At 36.7% G+C, this 16166-nt stretch overlaps 2 protein-coding genes across 4 annotated transcripts in view; one reads left to right on the top strand and one right to left on the bottom strand.

Moving 5' to 3' along the window:
- The window catches only part of GALNTL6 (polypeptide N-acetylgalactosaminyltransferase like 6), a 1200276-nt gene that overhangs the window by 880101 nt on the left and 304009 nt on the right, over nucleotides 1–16166 (top strand). The gene's annotated exons all lie outside the window — the stretch shown is intronic.
- LOC131506859 (polyadenylate-binding protein-interacting protein 1-like) overlaps nucleotides 1–16166 on the bottom strand; it is an 85322-nt gene that overhangs the window by 2900 nt on the left and 66256 nt on the right. Inside the window, exon 2 of the mRNA XM_058720900.1 lies at nucleotides 14644–14695. Within this exon, the coding sequence (XP_058576883.1) occupies nucleotides 14644–14686 (43 nt within the window). The 5' untranslated portion in view covers nucleotides 14687–14695. The remainder of the gene's footprint in view (nucleotides 1–14643; nucleotides 14696–16166) is intronic.

Genomic DNA, 16166 nt, shown 5'->3' with positions numbered 1-16166 from the left:
AACAAGAAAATCATCAATCATAAAGGAACAGATTGGTAGATTTGATCTATATAACTTAAGACAAAAAAAAAAGGTAAGTAATATTGACCAGAAAAGAAATGGTTACACCCGTGTGACCAGCAGAGCACTAATATACTTGTTATGAAAGAAACTTTCATATTTTAATAAACAATGACAAAGACTAAGAAGTAATGGAAAAGCTGGTGATTCACAAAAGAAAATTTCAAATGACTAATAAACATATGAAAAGCATAAACTTCACTTACAATTAAAGAGTGTAAATTACTTTAATAGATACATCATTATAACTCATAAATTTGGTGATAATTGCTTTTCTAAGATGATTCCTATTGTTGGCAGGGTGTGAGAGAAAGGACCACTCTAATTCTCTGTTGGGGAGCGAAAATTAGAATGATGTTTTTGGAAAGCAATTTGGCAAAATGTTAACAAGATTGTCTCAAATGTCTCAAAAATGTTCTTATATTTTGATTTGCATCTGTCCTTTTATCATGAGGGAATCAGAGATGTGTTAAAAAAAAATAAGTATAAGGATTTTCACTAGTTTTATTTGTAATAGACCAAAGTTGCAAACCACCACATGTACGAGAAAAGAAGAAATTAAAATACATTACAGGGAAATGGTATTTTGACACTCAAAAAATAAGAATACAGGGGCGCCTGGGTGGCTCAGGAGGTTGAGCATCCCACTCTTTATTTCATGTCAAATCATCTCTCAGGTTGTAAGATCTAGCCCTGCATTGGGTTCAGTGCTGACAGTGCAGAAACTGCTTGGGATTCTCTCTCTCTTTCCCTCTGTCTCTGCCCCTCCCCTGCTCATGCTGTCTCTCTCTCTCAAAATACATAAACATGAAAAATAAAATAAAATAAAATAAAATTAAATTAAATTAAATTAAATTAAATTAAATTAAATTAAAATAAAATACAACACCTCTAGACTGGATATAGAAACTTTGAGCTATTTTAACTTGATAAATTAAAATTATCCAACTCTCCCCTTCTGCTTTGGTTCTAGACTTGTAAAATCTGAGTCAAACTTGTTGGGTCTTTATTTAAATTTCCTTTTGTAATTCGCTTCTAGGGAAAGAATGCTTTCAATTTGGAATGTGGGATTAGTATTGGACCCATCTGATTTATACTAATTGATTAAAGTTATTCAATTGACAATTTTTATAAAATGAAATTAAGTTTTCCCAAAATCTATTTACTGATATGAGGAAATATCTAATTTCCTCATACTAATACTGCAAGAAAAAGCAAGACAAAAATCAATATTTATAGTACAATCTCAATTATGTTAAATATTTACTCAGCAATCATTGAATATTCAACAAGTGCTTAATAAGCTCCCATCATATGCCAGGCAACTCATAGGTACAGAGGATACATAGGGTTGGGGGAGGAGAGAGCAGATTGAACCATCTGCCCTCATTGAGCTTGCAAGCTATAGAAAAAGAAACTTCATTAATAAACAAACATGTAAAATAAAAGTATGTCAAATTTCAGTAAGTGCTGTAGGGCAGAATAAGTCAGAGAAGAAAAATAGGGCATACCATATGTGGTAGAAAGAACGTAATTGAATTTTAAAATGGTTGATCAGAAAAAATGTTTAGATGACCTAACAGTTGTATGATTGTGAGAGGGTGAGCCCTGTCTACGAGAAAGCCTTGTAGGCAGATGGAACAGCATGCACAAATGCCTTGGGTGAGAGTTTTCCAATAGGTTCCATAAACAGCATGGAGACCACTGTGGCTGGAGCCGAATGAATGAGGAGAAAGATGTTCAGATCCTTTAGAGCCCCGGAGCACTTGGGAAAGAATCTTCCTTTTACTCTCGATGAGATCAGGAGCTCTTTAGAGATCCCAAGCTAAGCCATGGCACTGACTCAGTAGGCTTGCATTTTTAAAAGATTCCCTCTGATTTCTGGGTTGAATACACATGAGAGAGGCAAAATTGGATGTACGCTAGAAGAAAAGGATGAGGTTCAAAGGTGAATCCAAGGATCTGACCTGAACAACAGGAACAGTGGTGTTGCCACTTCCTGAGGAGAAACAGGTTTGGAAGGAAGTTTATTTAGAACATATTAATGTTCAAATTTTGGCACGATTATTAGATTTCTAAGTGGATGCGCTGAATATAAAATATGGAGTTGGACTTCAAGGACGAGGTTCTGAGCAATATATTTATGTAATATCAACATAAAAATGGTATTTACAGCCATTAGCCTGGATGCATTCGTGGAAGAATGAGCAGAAAAGAAAAGAGCCCAAGACTGAACCTTTGAACACGGTCCTAAGTTTAGAGGTCACGTTGGTAAGGAGGAAGTAAAGAAGCAGGAGCAATCAGGGAAGCCATAGGAAAATGAGAGTGTGTGATGTCTTGGAAGACAGGGGAAGAGAGTGTTTCAAGAGAAGCTGAGGACTAAGAGTGACCGTTCAGTTTAGCAGTCAGTATTTTTTTCATGAACATGTCTATGTAGGAGTGTAGGGGTGGATGTGTGAGTGCTTGGGTGGGTGTGTTATTAGTATATGAGGCAGACTCTTAGCAGTAGTTGGATATGCATTATTTGTACAGTAAGAAAAAACATATTTCAGTAAACTATAACAATATAAGTCATGAACAGATATATTATAAGCTGTTTTCAAAAGCTAAATAGTTTTGATGTCAGATTATTGTTTTTCCATTCTTTCCAACTATACATCTTGAATACCATTTTTCTTCTTAAAAAAGCTTAGTGGAAAGAGCAAGCTTCTGGTAGTCTCTGAAGAAATAAGAGTTCCTTTTCTCCATCCTGCCTTCATAAAATAACCCCACAAGTTTCCATGTAACATTTATCTCACATAATTTCTGTGTCTGTTGCACCTATAATACAGGATCATTGTATGGATTAAATGAGTTGCAATGTATACAACTTTTAGAATAGTGCTTGGAAACCTGTATGCATTACATAAGCATCACCAAAACTATTCTTTATTGAAAAACTGTAAACAGCAAAACTTTTAAAGAGAAGCTACTGAGGTAGAAGGTCAAGAACACAGATTTTAAAGGTGAACATACCTGAGTATGAATCCCAGTATGAATCCCAGACCTGGAGCACACCATATAACCTCTGGCTCAATTTCTCTGTCTATAAAGTAACTTTATACTCCCTGATGGACTGGTATGTTGGGATCCTTAGAGAATGCAGTACACCTGTGTCTTGGGTGGTGTATAATGTTTACTTGTCTTTATAAGAATTTATATTTGAATATTTATTAACTTATGATATATGTGCATTTCAGCCACGGCTCTTTTTCCCTTAGGCAACTCTGTAAGAAATTTAATATTTCTATCTCCTGTGTTATTCATAGTTCTCCAGGAAAACAGAACCAATAAGTTGTATACATAGAAAGAGAGAGAAATTTCATTTTAAGGAATTGGCTCACACAATGATGGAGGCTGACTTTAAAATCTACAGGGAAGGGTGGCAGGCTGGAGACACTGGAAAGAGGTGATGTTGCAACTCAAGCCTGAAGGTTTTCTACTGGCAGAATTCCCTCTTGCTGGGGCAAATCAGTCTTTCATTCTATTTAGGCCTTCAACTGATTGGATGAGGCCCACTCACCCACATTACAGAGGACATTCTGCTGTACTCAAATTCCACCTATTTATTTGTTTGTTTGTTTGTTTCTTTCTGTCTTTATTTAATGTTTATTCATTTTTTTATTTAAATTTTTTTAGCATTTATTTATTATTGAGAGAGAGACAGAGCATGAGCATGGGAGGGGCAGAGAGAGAGGGTGACAGATGATCCAAAGTGGGCTCTGCTGAAAGTAGAGAGCCTGATGTGGGACTCAAATTCACAAACCGTGAGATCATGACCTGAGCCAAAGTCAGATGCTCAACCAACTGACCCAGGTGCCCCTCAAATTCCACCAATATAAATGCTAATCTTTTCCAAAAGACACCCTCACCGAAACATCCAGAATAATATTTAACCACATATCTGGGCACCGTGACCTACCCAAGTTGACATATAAAATTAACCATCACATCTCCTTTTTATAGGAAAGCAAGATGCTCACCACAGGCTCACCAAATCATAATGGCCTCAAGCCAAAAACCAGGGATTCTGCCTAAACCAAGTCTTTATAATCAGTCACCAAGGCCTATATATGGTTCTCTTAAATGGATCTCAAATCCATCCCTAATCTCCAACCCCACTGTCATTGTCTTGGTTAAACCCGTCATCGTCTCTCACCTTTACTAATGCAATAGTGTTGGCTTTTTAAACTGCAGATCTTTCTAGTTAGACTCAAGTCTGAATGCAGAGAGCTATTCCAGAAAACAAACAGGGACAAAAACCATGTGTTGTTAAATCATACTCTTTGCCCATATTTTTCATCTTCCTCCTGCCATCTTCCTTTTTCTGTCTCAGTTGTTTTATTTTCATGAAGTTAGTGAGCTTTCACTATCCCTTCACTCAGCCCCTCAGAGAAAGAAGCCCTGCTTGGCTTTCTCTCACAGCTTTACGTGCATGATACAATATTCCTAAATTATAAGGTAATTTTATTGACATATAATTGATGTATAATATTATGCTTCAGGTGTAAGACCTAGTGATTCAATATTTATATGCATTACAAAATGATCACCATGGTAAGTCTGGTTACCATCTTCATGATGCAAAGTTTTAACAATATGATCGACTATATTCCCCATGCTGTATATTACATCCCCATGACTTATTTATTTTACAGTTGGAAGAGTATACCTCTTAACCCTTTCACCTATTTAGTACATCCCCCCTCCTCTGCCCCCTCTGGCAACCATCAGTTTGTTCTTTGTCTCTACAATTTTATCTCTGTTTTGTTTCCCTTGTTCATTTGTTTTGCTTTTTAGACTCCATATTTAGATATAAGTAAAATCGTATATTTGGTGAGATAACTACCTTTTAGAGCCACGTGTGAGACCAAGTGGTTAAAAATAAAAGCTGTCTTTTGTCACATCACTAGCTGCTGTGTAAATTTGATCTCTTTACTAAGACTCTAAGTCCCAGTAGGTCAAGGGCTTCCACATGCTTCCCTCAGCACTTAGCGCAGGGTCAGGCATTTAAGAGCTGCTAATAACATTTTGTCTAATTAAAGGAATAGAGGGAAACAGAATGGTTTAAGATAAACTAGGGATTTTGATACCTGTGCATGCACACGCGCGAATACATACACACACACACGAACACCTGTTTGCTGATTCAGATTTTATTACTTAACTATTAGCTCTTGGGCAAGGAACTTCACTGATTTTAGCCTTATCTACAAAATGAGAATCATAATGATCATAACACCTACCTGAGAGAGTAGAGAAGGACTTAATATTTCAGAGGGAGGCTTAAAAATGGATAGCTAACAATAGGAACTCTGCCTGCCCACTATAACATTTGAAGAAAATAAGCAATATAATGCATTTGGACCATGCATTGTTTACAGTCGTCTCTGAACATATATTAGTTCCTTTCCTTCCTCCTTCCTTCAATAAATAGTCTCACTTGGACATAAGTGATAACACAAGTTAATGTCTGCGGTTTTAGTCAACATACAAAAAAATGTGAATTTGAAATCCAAAACTGCATTTTAAAAATGGGTAAAATATGGGGAACCCGGGTGACTCAGTCGGTTAAGTGTCTGACTTTGACTCAAGTCATGATCTCACGACTCATGAGTTCGAGCCCTGCACCAGGGCCTGGAGCCTGCTTCAGGTGCTCTGTCCCCCTCTCTCTGTGCCCCTTCCCTACTCGCGCTCTGTCTCTCCCTCCCTCTCTCAAAAATAAATAAAAATAAATGTTAAAAAAAATAAAGATAAGTGTTAAAAAATTTTTAAGTGGGTAAAAAAATATATTTTGCGTTATTTTCCAAAAGGCCTGGAATTTTTTTATATTGATTGTTATAAGATACTCATTAAAGAAAAAGCAGAAAGTTAATTACACAAGCAGATGAGCACCAGCCTCTTGAACACCAATACTGTTTTGTATCATAATTCACTCCACTGCACCATTTGTTTGTTTTTATTTATTTATTTTTTTTTTTTTCAAGATATGAAATTTATTGTCAAATTGGTTTCCATACAACACCCAGTGCTCATCCCAAAAGGTGCCCTCCTCAATACCCATCACCCACCCTGCCCTCCCTCCCACCCCCCATCAATCCTCAGTTTGTTCTCAGTCTTTAAGAGTCTCTTATGCTTTGGCTCTCTCCCACTCTAATCTCTTTTTTTTTCCTTCCCCTCCCCCATGGGTTTCTGTTAAGTTTCTCAGGATCCACATAAGAGTGAAAACATATGGTATCTGTCTTTCTCTGTATGGCTTATTTCACTTAGCATCACACTCTCCAGTTCCACCCACGTTGCTACAAAAGGCCATATTTCATTCTTTCTCATTGCCACGTAGTATTCCATTGTGTATATAAACCACAATTTCTTTATCCATTCATCAGTTGATGGACATTTAGGCTCTTTCCATAATTTGGCTATTGTTGAGAGTACTGCTATAAACATTGGGGTACAAGTGCCCCTATGCATCAGTACTAATGTATCCCTTGGATAAATTCCTAGCAGTGCTATTGCTGGGTCATAGGGTAGGTCTATTTTTAATTTTCTGAGGAACCTCCACACTGTTTTCCAGAGTGGCTGCACCAATTTGCATTCCCACCAACAGTGCAAGAGGGTTCCTGTTTCTCCACATCCTCCCGACATTTGTTTTTAAACAGACAGAAAATAGAGAAAGGTTGGAATTGAGGAGTCTGTTTCCAATTGTGTAAGAACCCATTCTCCATCAGTTACATCTTGTTTTGGAGTCTGCAGCCCTTCAGAGCTCACGCAGGATACTGTTGACTTTTTGCTTCTCAAGGGGGTAGCACGGGTAGCTTGGAGGAATCCCCATGAAGGGAAGTGTTAATCACCATCACGGTGCCTGATCCACCTTACAACAAGCAGTCTGCTCCCAGCCATGTGGCAGTGAGAAGGTTCTGGAACAAAATAGACTCTGCTATATTAAAGAGAATGACCCCAACAAATGTCAAGCAGTGTGCAGCTCTGTAAAGTTTAAAATGCCTGAAATACTTGCTGATTCAGATACTCATCACTATTTTATGCTGGTCTTTTGAATGGCTATATTCTGAATTTCTTTTCAACCACTGTTTCTAATCTAATAACTGTTTTAATTTACCAAAGAAGGAATAAAAGGAAAGGTGTTCAATTGGAAAATAGGATGAGCGAAGTGGAGAGGATACAAAACTGCAAAACTCCAGTTAGGACAGAATCAACTTTTTCTGAAAATTGCTTAGCCAGTGGAGCCCTGCAGTCAATTAATTTGGTTATAGTTCAGTGCTTTACAGACAGAACCCTTCAATCAATACATAGGTCTTTTTAAATTACTTATTTGAAATTCAGTATCAGGAAAGAAGTAAGGTAGATGGCGAGAAGGAACGGGAAGGCCTTTTGATAGTAATTAGTGAGTATACGAGCCATGCTATCTTAAAATATGTTACAAAAGTTTCTAAATCTTGCGTTTTAACATGATAACCGTCTGTGATTCAAATATAAACTTTTCTGCATTTGAAGGACCTAGAACAGTGAGGTATGCCACTGATATTTCTGATTCTCCAGAATATTCCTTTTTTTCACCACTACTAAACCTGACAACTCCAAGTCTGACATTTGCCCCAACAAGAGGGGAGAAATAAATCAAATCCTATATAACGAGTCAGTAAGATCCATTAAAACCTTCTGGTTTCCAGCTTACACACAATGTCTAACTACTTTAACCAAAACAAATAACAAAAACAAAAAAACAAAACAAAAACAAAAACACAACAACCAAAGAAAACCTTGTAAACCCACTATTTGAAAACAAACTTTTTTTAAAATTTTTTAGGCTCTAGTATGATTCAGACTGGCTCTTTTATCAGGCAGAATTCAGAAAAACTTATATGGGCATTGTTCTTTATGAAGATAGTGAGAAAAGCGACATCACTCAGTGTGTGTGTGTGTGTGTGTGTGTGTGTGTGTGTGTGTAGAAAAACCAGTGTGCTATGCTCCTGTGATCTCTATCTTGTTTCTGTTAGAATAAGAAAGGCCAGAACGAAGACTGCAGATTTTGTTATAACAGACAGAGATACTGACCCGAGGATGTAAGAAATAAGGTCTGTGGATGCATTTTGAGACGTACAATGTACTCTCCAAATGTAAGGAAGTCGTGTTATTGTATTGCTATTGTTATTACTCCTATTATTTATAAATAACCAGAAGAAAGCAAACATATGGCTTTGCATTCAGAGAACAGTTGGTCAGGAACATATTTTCTAACATTTCAGTACATAGTTAATTTCATTATAAAAAGACATTTTTAATTAACAGTTCTGTTTAAATACCAGGGCTTAATTTATTTTCTACTTTTTATAATGGTAAAGATAACTAACTGATCCTGTTTGTGTCAGTTAAAACCATTTCCAGAGATAGATCAGGCTGTGTTCCTGGTGTTAGGCCTTGAATACCTCTGTAGAAAAAAAATATGATGAACTCTTTATAACCTTGTGTATTACTTTATTTATTTTTTTATTTTTTTAAATTTTTTTGATGTTTATTTTTGACAGAGAGAGACAGAGACAGAGCATGAATGGGGGAGGGTCAGAGAGAGAGGGAGACACAGAATCTGAAACAGGCTCCAGGCTCCCAGCTGTCAGCTGTCAGCACAGAGCCTGACACGGGGCTTGAACTCACAGACAGCGAAATCATGACCTGAGCTGAAGTTGGACGCTCAACCGACTGAGCCATCCAGGCACCCCTTGTGTATTACTTTAAACACACTAAGTATACTATGTTATGTCACAAAGTAATTGTTTAATGGAAAACTGAAGTAGTAAGTCCTAAATAAATTCGTGTACTTTTTTTTTATGTTTATTTATTTTTGAGAGAGAGACAGAGACAAAGAGAGACAGAACACAAGCAGGGAAAGGGCATAGAGACAGGAAGACAGAATCTGAAGCAGGCTCCAGGCTCCGAGCTGTCAGCACAGAGCCTCGTGTGGGGCTTGAACCCATGAACCATGAGCTCATGACCTAAGCTGAAGTCAGATCCTTAACCAACTGAGCCACCCAGGCACCCCTCTTGTACTTTGTACTTTATCCATAGATTGGCATTCAGATGCTATGAATGGTACCAATAGAGACATCACTTAGAAGTTAAGAAATAAATCCTCTAGGCCAGTAGATCACAACTGGGGCAATTTTGTCCCCACTCCCACCCCCACCCCCACTAATGGAATATTGGCTATCTTAGGAAACATTTTGATCATCACAACTAACTGAGGCAGGTGCCGGGGGCAACTAGTGATGTCCTACATGCATCCAATACAGGACAGCCCACACAATCAAGTAGTTTGGACAAGCTAGTCCTACATGTCGATAGTGCCTAGAATGAAAAGCTCTGCTCTAGGCCAGTGCTACTCAAAATGTGGTTCATGGACTAGCTGCCAGTCTCTCTGGCAAGTCTATCTGACAAGATAAGGAACTTGCATCAAAGCTGTGTCACGGAGCAGCAGTTCAGCTAATATATATATTTTTTATACTAAGATTTTCTCAATGAAGGGAACCATGTATTGATTTACATTCTGAGACAAGCTCCTTATCTTCTGGATGGCTGGCATTTTGAGTATCACGCTTCAGGCTGAAAGTTCCCAATAGTTGCTTTGGATAGTTGTTGCTCATTCCCAGGAGCTGGCCCATGATTTTTGAGGGATTTTGAGTTTCCTGAACCCATAGCAATACAACTTTGGATGACCCCAGGGAAGTGCTTCCCCAACCTTAACTTCTTTTTTTTTTTCTGTGTCACAACTAGAAACCAATTCAGATCATCTTAAACTCACCAAAGCAGAAGTTATGTTTTGTCATGGCTACTTCTATTTCAGATAATTTTTGATTTGTACAGTTTTCTAAATGCTTGCCATGGTTTTTGCATTTTACAAGTGCATATATTATAGTCAGTCTCACTATGGAAAAGGCAATTTAAGCAAATTAGTTTGTTGTCTTTCATAATAGTTTCCCAATTTTTTTAAGAGAATAAATGTTTTGAGTTTATCTAATTTTTCATGTACTATGTATTTTACACATATTAAAAGGTGCTTAATAAATAATAACTATCTACTGATACAACTGATTTCAAAATCATGGTTTTAAGTAGACACAAAATGCAAAATTTTGTGGATGGCTCCATACGTTAATAATTTTAATAACTAAATCCCTGGGACTTAGCACAAATGATATCTTGCAAGCATTAAACATTAATGACACATTATGTGAAAATATAGCATTAAGCTAAAAGAAATTCATTTTATTTGTCAGTAGCCAAAATAAAGCCCTACCCAAAACACTTCAAAACTTTAAGCCATCTTCTGAAATTTTCTAATAATACCAACATTGGATTTATACCAATAAGAGGCACCATCCTAGAAAGAACTTGCTACTTAGGCATTCTAGTAAATCATGTCATCATGAGGAAAGCTCTATTTACTACACATGACTCAAATTTGATCCTCATTAAATTAGACCAAAGGTCATTTCCTAAAGAATGAACATCAGGTGTTCAATGTGCTAAATCCAATACCCATGAGCTACAACATATTGGCCAAAATGAATGCTAGATAGTTGTAGAGAATTAATAAAGATGCCAGGTGAGTACCGATTGATGGGGTGTTAGGAGAGAAAAAAATGAATATAATCCTTATATGCCTTTAGAAATCCCAGTTGAATGAAAATACAGTATGCCAGATTACTACTACAACGGTTCCCACCACCACTGCGTAACATACATGGACACAACACACAGATGCTGGAATCCAACATATGAAGCCTTAGAAAATAAAAGGTCTCTTAGCCCTGAATGCAACTGATGCTATAAACCTATTTATTGACTAAATGATATCCTGCTGGCTTGAAAAATTAATACATTCTCCAAAAAGTCTTAATGGATCTCCAGGAATATACCTAAAAGGAGAAAAAAGCCTGAGGAGACGTTAAAGGACCAATAAATCACAGTAAAGTCTCCTGTAGAGGCTAGATGTATCTGTCTCTCTGTATGTATACGTGCTTCTCATTTTTTCTTCCAACGATTGATTTACCAGTTCATAATAAGAAGTGAATGTCATCAGTTACTCAGCTGGGAAAGCTTTTAAATATATACAACCACAGTTTCAAGATTACAAATGTAAGTAACGGTGCTGGAGTGTCATATTAAGAATGTTTACATCTGCTAAAAACTAACTAGGTGGCAAAATGACTTGTTTTATATACATCTATTCAAATTACGGTTAGAAAGATTGTGACCTATTAGCAACTGAATAACTGTAGCTCTGTTGTGCACATATTTAGAGAATTTACTTCATCATGATAATTCATGATTTTAAAAAAGGTGAAGTTTTTTAAGTTGTAATTTTTTGTTAAATATACATGTATTAGTTCACACATTGTTATACCATAATTACAAAAAGAAATTACACACAAAAAAATCCTCAAGCATATATATAAAGCTCTTCAAAATTAACAACTCAATGAAAACACTCTTCAAATTCTATGAGGTTTAAGTTATAACATCATACTGGACAAATAGGTAGAATTATCTCCTTTGGAAAGCATCAAAAGGAGTTACCCTTGTGGGTTCATTTTCATGTAATTGCATAATAATATATACATTTAAATTATAGTTGAGCACAGTTTAAAAGAGAAACTAGTAATTAAATTAACCCTCTCTGCTTTCATAAAAAGGAGACATATTCAAAATGATTCAGATCTGTCTACATGTCTGAAGCTCAGATCCAAGCACGAATTTTCAAAATGCAGGCAATGTAAAAAAATGTTTTCAAGTCAGAAAAGTCTGAGTTTCAATCCATGCCCTGTCGCTTATTTAGTTGGGTGACCTAGAACCAATTACAATATTCCTTTGACCCTCAATATTCTCATTTGTAAAATGAAGCAAATGACACTTTTTTATAAGTGGAAAGTAATTGAGAGAATGTACTAAATACACCTAGCCCAATATCAGGCATACGTTATGAAAAAAAAAAAAAAAGTCTGCCTTCTCTCCTTTCTATAAGCCATAATGCCACTAGAACAAGTTGATATGAAGATTTCCTAACTTCTAAATGCAAGTAGACCATTGAAATAACATACTTGACTCAGGAAAGGGGTGAGGTTGGGGTGTCAGGGTGATGCATTTGGTTAAGGTCCGCTCTTGACTCAGGTCAAGATCTCACAATTATAGGATTGAACCCCCGCATGTCTGTCCTAAGCCTGGAGCCTGCTTGGAATTCTCTCTCTCCCTCTTTCTTGGCCCTCCCCTGCTCATGCGCACACCCACATGTGCACCCTATCAAAATAAATACACATTTTAAAAATAAAAAGGAAGGAGGTGGGGTTGAGAACAGTTTGCCAAATCTATAGGTCAAGATGCATTTTTATGTAATTTATTATTGTTATAAGTAAACAATTTGCTAAGAGGTTTCTTCCCCCCCCCCCCCGGAACACCATAATAGTATTCAAAGTGAAAAGTTTTGCCAAAGTAATATAAGCAAAAATAAAAATAGCTGACCACATTAACTTTTTGTCAAGCTAGTTGAGGATATATAAACAGTCATGTTGGATCTGAATGGCCTGATTTAATGTGTGTCTCTTTACCAGTAAAGAATCAGAAGAGGATTTGACGTCTCACTGCTAGCCTAAGTTAGAAGATTATTTCCACTTAGTCTACCCCTCACTTCTAAAGAAGTTATGTGTGTGCTCGTTTTTTATCCTTTTTATTTTTATTTTAATTCTAAGAGAAATAAAATCGTCTAGGGTCATGTGCTCTAAGTGTTGCATGTCACCACAGAAATGGCAGAAGGAAACATTAAATATTTCCCCTTTATGTCTCTATGTTCAGGCACTATAAAGATGCATCCGATAACAGAGAAAGGTCAATAAAAAGGATGGTGAGATCGTTTGAAAAAATTGGGAGGATACCTCTAAACTGCTTTGTGAATTTAAAATGCTATGGCATAAATGTCACTTATTAGAGGCCATAATAACATTTGAAAACATTCTGAACCAAGACAGTCATGGATTTTATTTTCAGCATCTTTCTTTAACATCTGTTCCATGATGATAACCCTTGGAAACCGCATACTTGGAAGAAAAGTCAGGGTCAAAAGAGAGGGGGGAGAAAATACAAGAAGAGAATTTCTGCAAAGGTATTGGTATCCTTTGAAGCAACTTCTCTGCATGAAAAGCAGAAAATAAGAAACAATCTTCCTGGAGTCTTAAAATTAGATTTTCTGCAGAAATAACAGAAACCTTAACGCAGAAAGGAGGTTTTTCAAGTTTCAAAAGACATACGAAAAACCGTCAGGTGATTTCAATCTTCAGTTTTCCTCAAAATCTTCCTTCGAGATAGACTATAACCAGGTGTCAGTAGAGTTGGTAACAGCCAATGTCACCATTTTTGTGTCTATGTGACCTAGCATGACAGAATCATTAAGGCTTTACAATTCTAGGATACATTTAACAGTGGGTTGTACGGCATTCTTTGTCAGCTCAAATGAATGCTCTGAGTACATAAACACGCTAAATGACCGTCATTAGATTCATCCAAATCAATACTTTATTTGGTCTTTTTAGATGCAGGTGCACCAAACAGCATTCACTCTGCTTCTCGTTCTCCCTAATCAGGCACTGCATATGCAATAGAGCTAGAGTGGTGGGGATAATGAAGTTGTATTAAGCATTATTCCAAGACTGTACTGTCAGCATCATTAGGGCTTTGCTAAATAGGAGAATTTTGTTGCTTAGTTACACAAATATTGCAATGGAGGTGGCAGAAGGCTATTTTTCTTTTTCTGAAATCATGACTCCCTAATTCACTTTCCGTCCTGCAAGAACAGGATTCTGATTAATGATGTGGCTCCCTTCTGACAATGTGGTCAGCCTACCTTTTGTATACCCAGCAAGGTACAAACCAAATCTCATTTGTATTAGAAATCTTTGTCTTAAATGCATTCAGCTTTCTTATGTTTTCATCAGCCTCCCCACTAAAATTGAAAGCAGTGTCATTACAATACCACAGTCCAGGTGTAATTGTATGTAAATGCCCTCAAAAAAGGGTGGGGCTGCATCTCTAAAATGGATATTTGCATATGACCGGAAAGACATAGGTCCGATAGGTACATATAAGCAAAAAACAGCAATGGCAAGGTAACACCTCTTCCCAGAATACCCATTTACAAAGCATTTATAAAGTTGGACAAAACTTTAGGATGATCTTAAGTTTTAAAAGCAATCATTCAAATATGTCCCTTGATACCACTGAGACATCTCAGTATAAAAATCATCTCTCCACTTTCATAAAACAACTTGACTGGTTTTCTTTTCTCTCTCTCTCCCTGTCCTAACTCCACTCTGTCTTATTCCCATTTATTCTCTCTATTTCTCTCTCTCTTTCTTTCTTGTTCTTTCTCTCTGCAACATCTTGATATAAAAGTACATGTATGAATATACACATGAAAATGCAAAAATAAAAATATAAGAAGAGATCAGAAACCATATAGAAGACAGAAAAAAATATTCTTACCTGTAACATAATTACAGTTGAAGTCTAAAATTGGCTCTGGCATTCCGGTCAGCTAAGGCAAAAAGAAAAACATCATTGAGCTTTGAATACATTTCATGCTAATTTGAGTGAACACATACTTTTTCCAGAAGTAAAAGTCAGGAAGAATTTAGCAAACATGTTAGAGAGTTGGCACACGTATTAGTTTTTTATTCCTGTCATAACAATCTGCACAAACTTCGTGGCTTACAACAACACAAATTTATCATCTTTCTGTTGCAGAGGTTAGAAGTTTGATGTGGGTCTCATGGGGCTAAAATCAGGTGTCAGCAGAAATATGTGTATTTTGGAGACTCTAAAGGAGTCCCTTTCCTTGGCTTTGTGACTTTTAGAGGCTTCCAACATTGACTCCTGTATCTCTTCCCCCATCTTCAAAGCCAACAAAGTTGTATCTTTCTGACCATTCTTCCATGGTCATATTTCCCTCTCTCCACAGCCAGGAAATATGTCATTAGGTTGGGCCCGTCAAAAAATCCAAGATAATCTCCCCTTCTTGATGTCCTGAATTTAATCATGTAGACATATTCACAGTGGCTGGGAATGAGAAAGTGGACATCTTGCACAGCTATTATTGATCACAGTATGGTATCATTTTTTTAAAAAACAGAGGATCTCAAATCCCAGACCTGCGTTTGTATACTGCCTCCTTCATTGACTAGCTATGTGGCCTTGGGGAAATTATTTAACCTCCTGAGCCTCAGTTTTCTCATCTGATAATAGGAAATTATAATATTGAACCGAAGGTGTTGTTGTGTGAAATGGTGATGTCAAATGCTTAACACAGAGCTCAATAAAACATGGATATTATTGTTTTTGTGGATCCTTATCAATTCTTGATAAAAGCTAATAGGACCTAAGCTTATGTAGCCCTAGCATACTTTTTTTTCTAATTATTTATTTAACTTGACATCCAGAGAGAACTTTTAGAGTGCTTTGAGGAATGGATGGTTAATGTGTTGTATAGATTCCTTCTCTTAAATACCTCATTGCTTCAACCACATTTTTGGCAGGTTCTGTATCACAATCAATTAAGTTTCAGCTCCTTGGTACATGTCCAAAGTGTGGGTATTATGTATTATTGATAATAGAAAAATCCATTCACTTTAGATATCAAAGAGTAAAGTGGCAGGTTTAATATTCTTTTTGTGAAAAATAAACAGCCTGACATAAATTTTCTTCCAGAAAAAAATTCGTACCTTGTGAACCACAAAAGTACCTGTGAACAGGGCCAGGCATTTTCTCAACAAAGCTCTGGGTCTGGCCAAATGCCAGAACAAGCAGCCATTTGAAACAACTGGAGAGATAGATTGGACCTGGCGAAGGTCATATGTCATCATCATAGAAGAGCAATCTTCTATTACCCTCCTGCTACAGGAGGGCAAATGGCACCCTCCTGAACTCCCAATCTAGCACACTATTACTCAAATCAACTTCACCCTATAAAACCCATCACTTCTAATGCTATTTAGAAATGACTCTTGATT

Source organism: Neofelis nebulosa, chromosome 3, assembly GCF_028018385.1.
Source record: "Neofelis nebulosa isolate mNeoNeb1 chromosome 3, mNeoNeb1.pri, whole genome shotgun sequence".
NCBI lineage: Eukaryota > Metazoa > Chordata > Mammalia > Carnivora > Felidae > Neofelis > Neofelis nebulosa.
The sequence above is the reverse complement of the archived record's forward strand: the minus strand, read 5'-3'. Positions and strand labels throughout refer to the sequence as shown.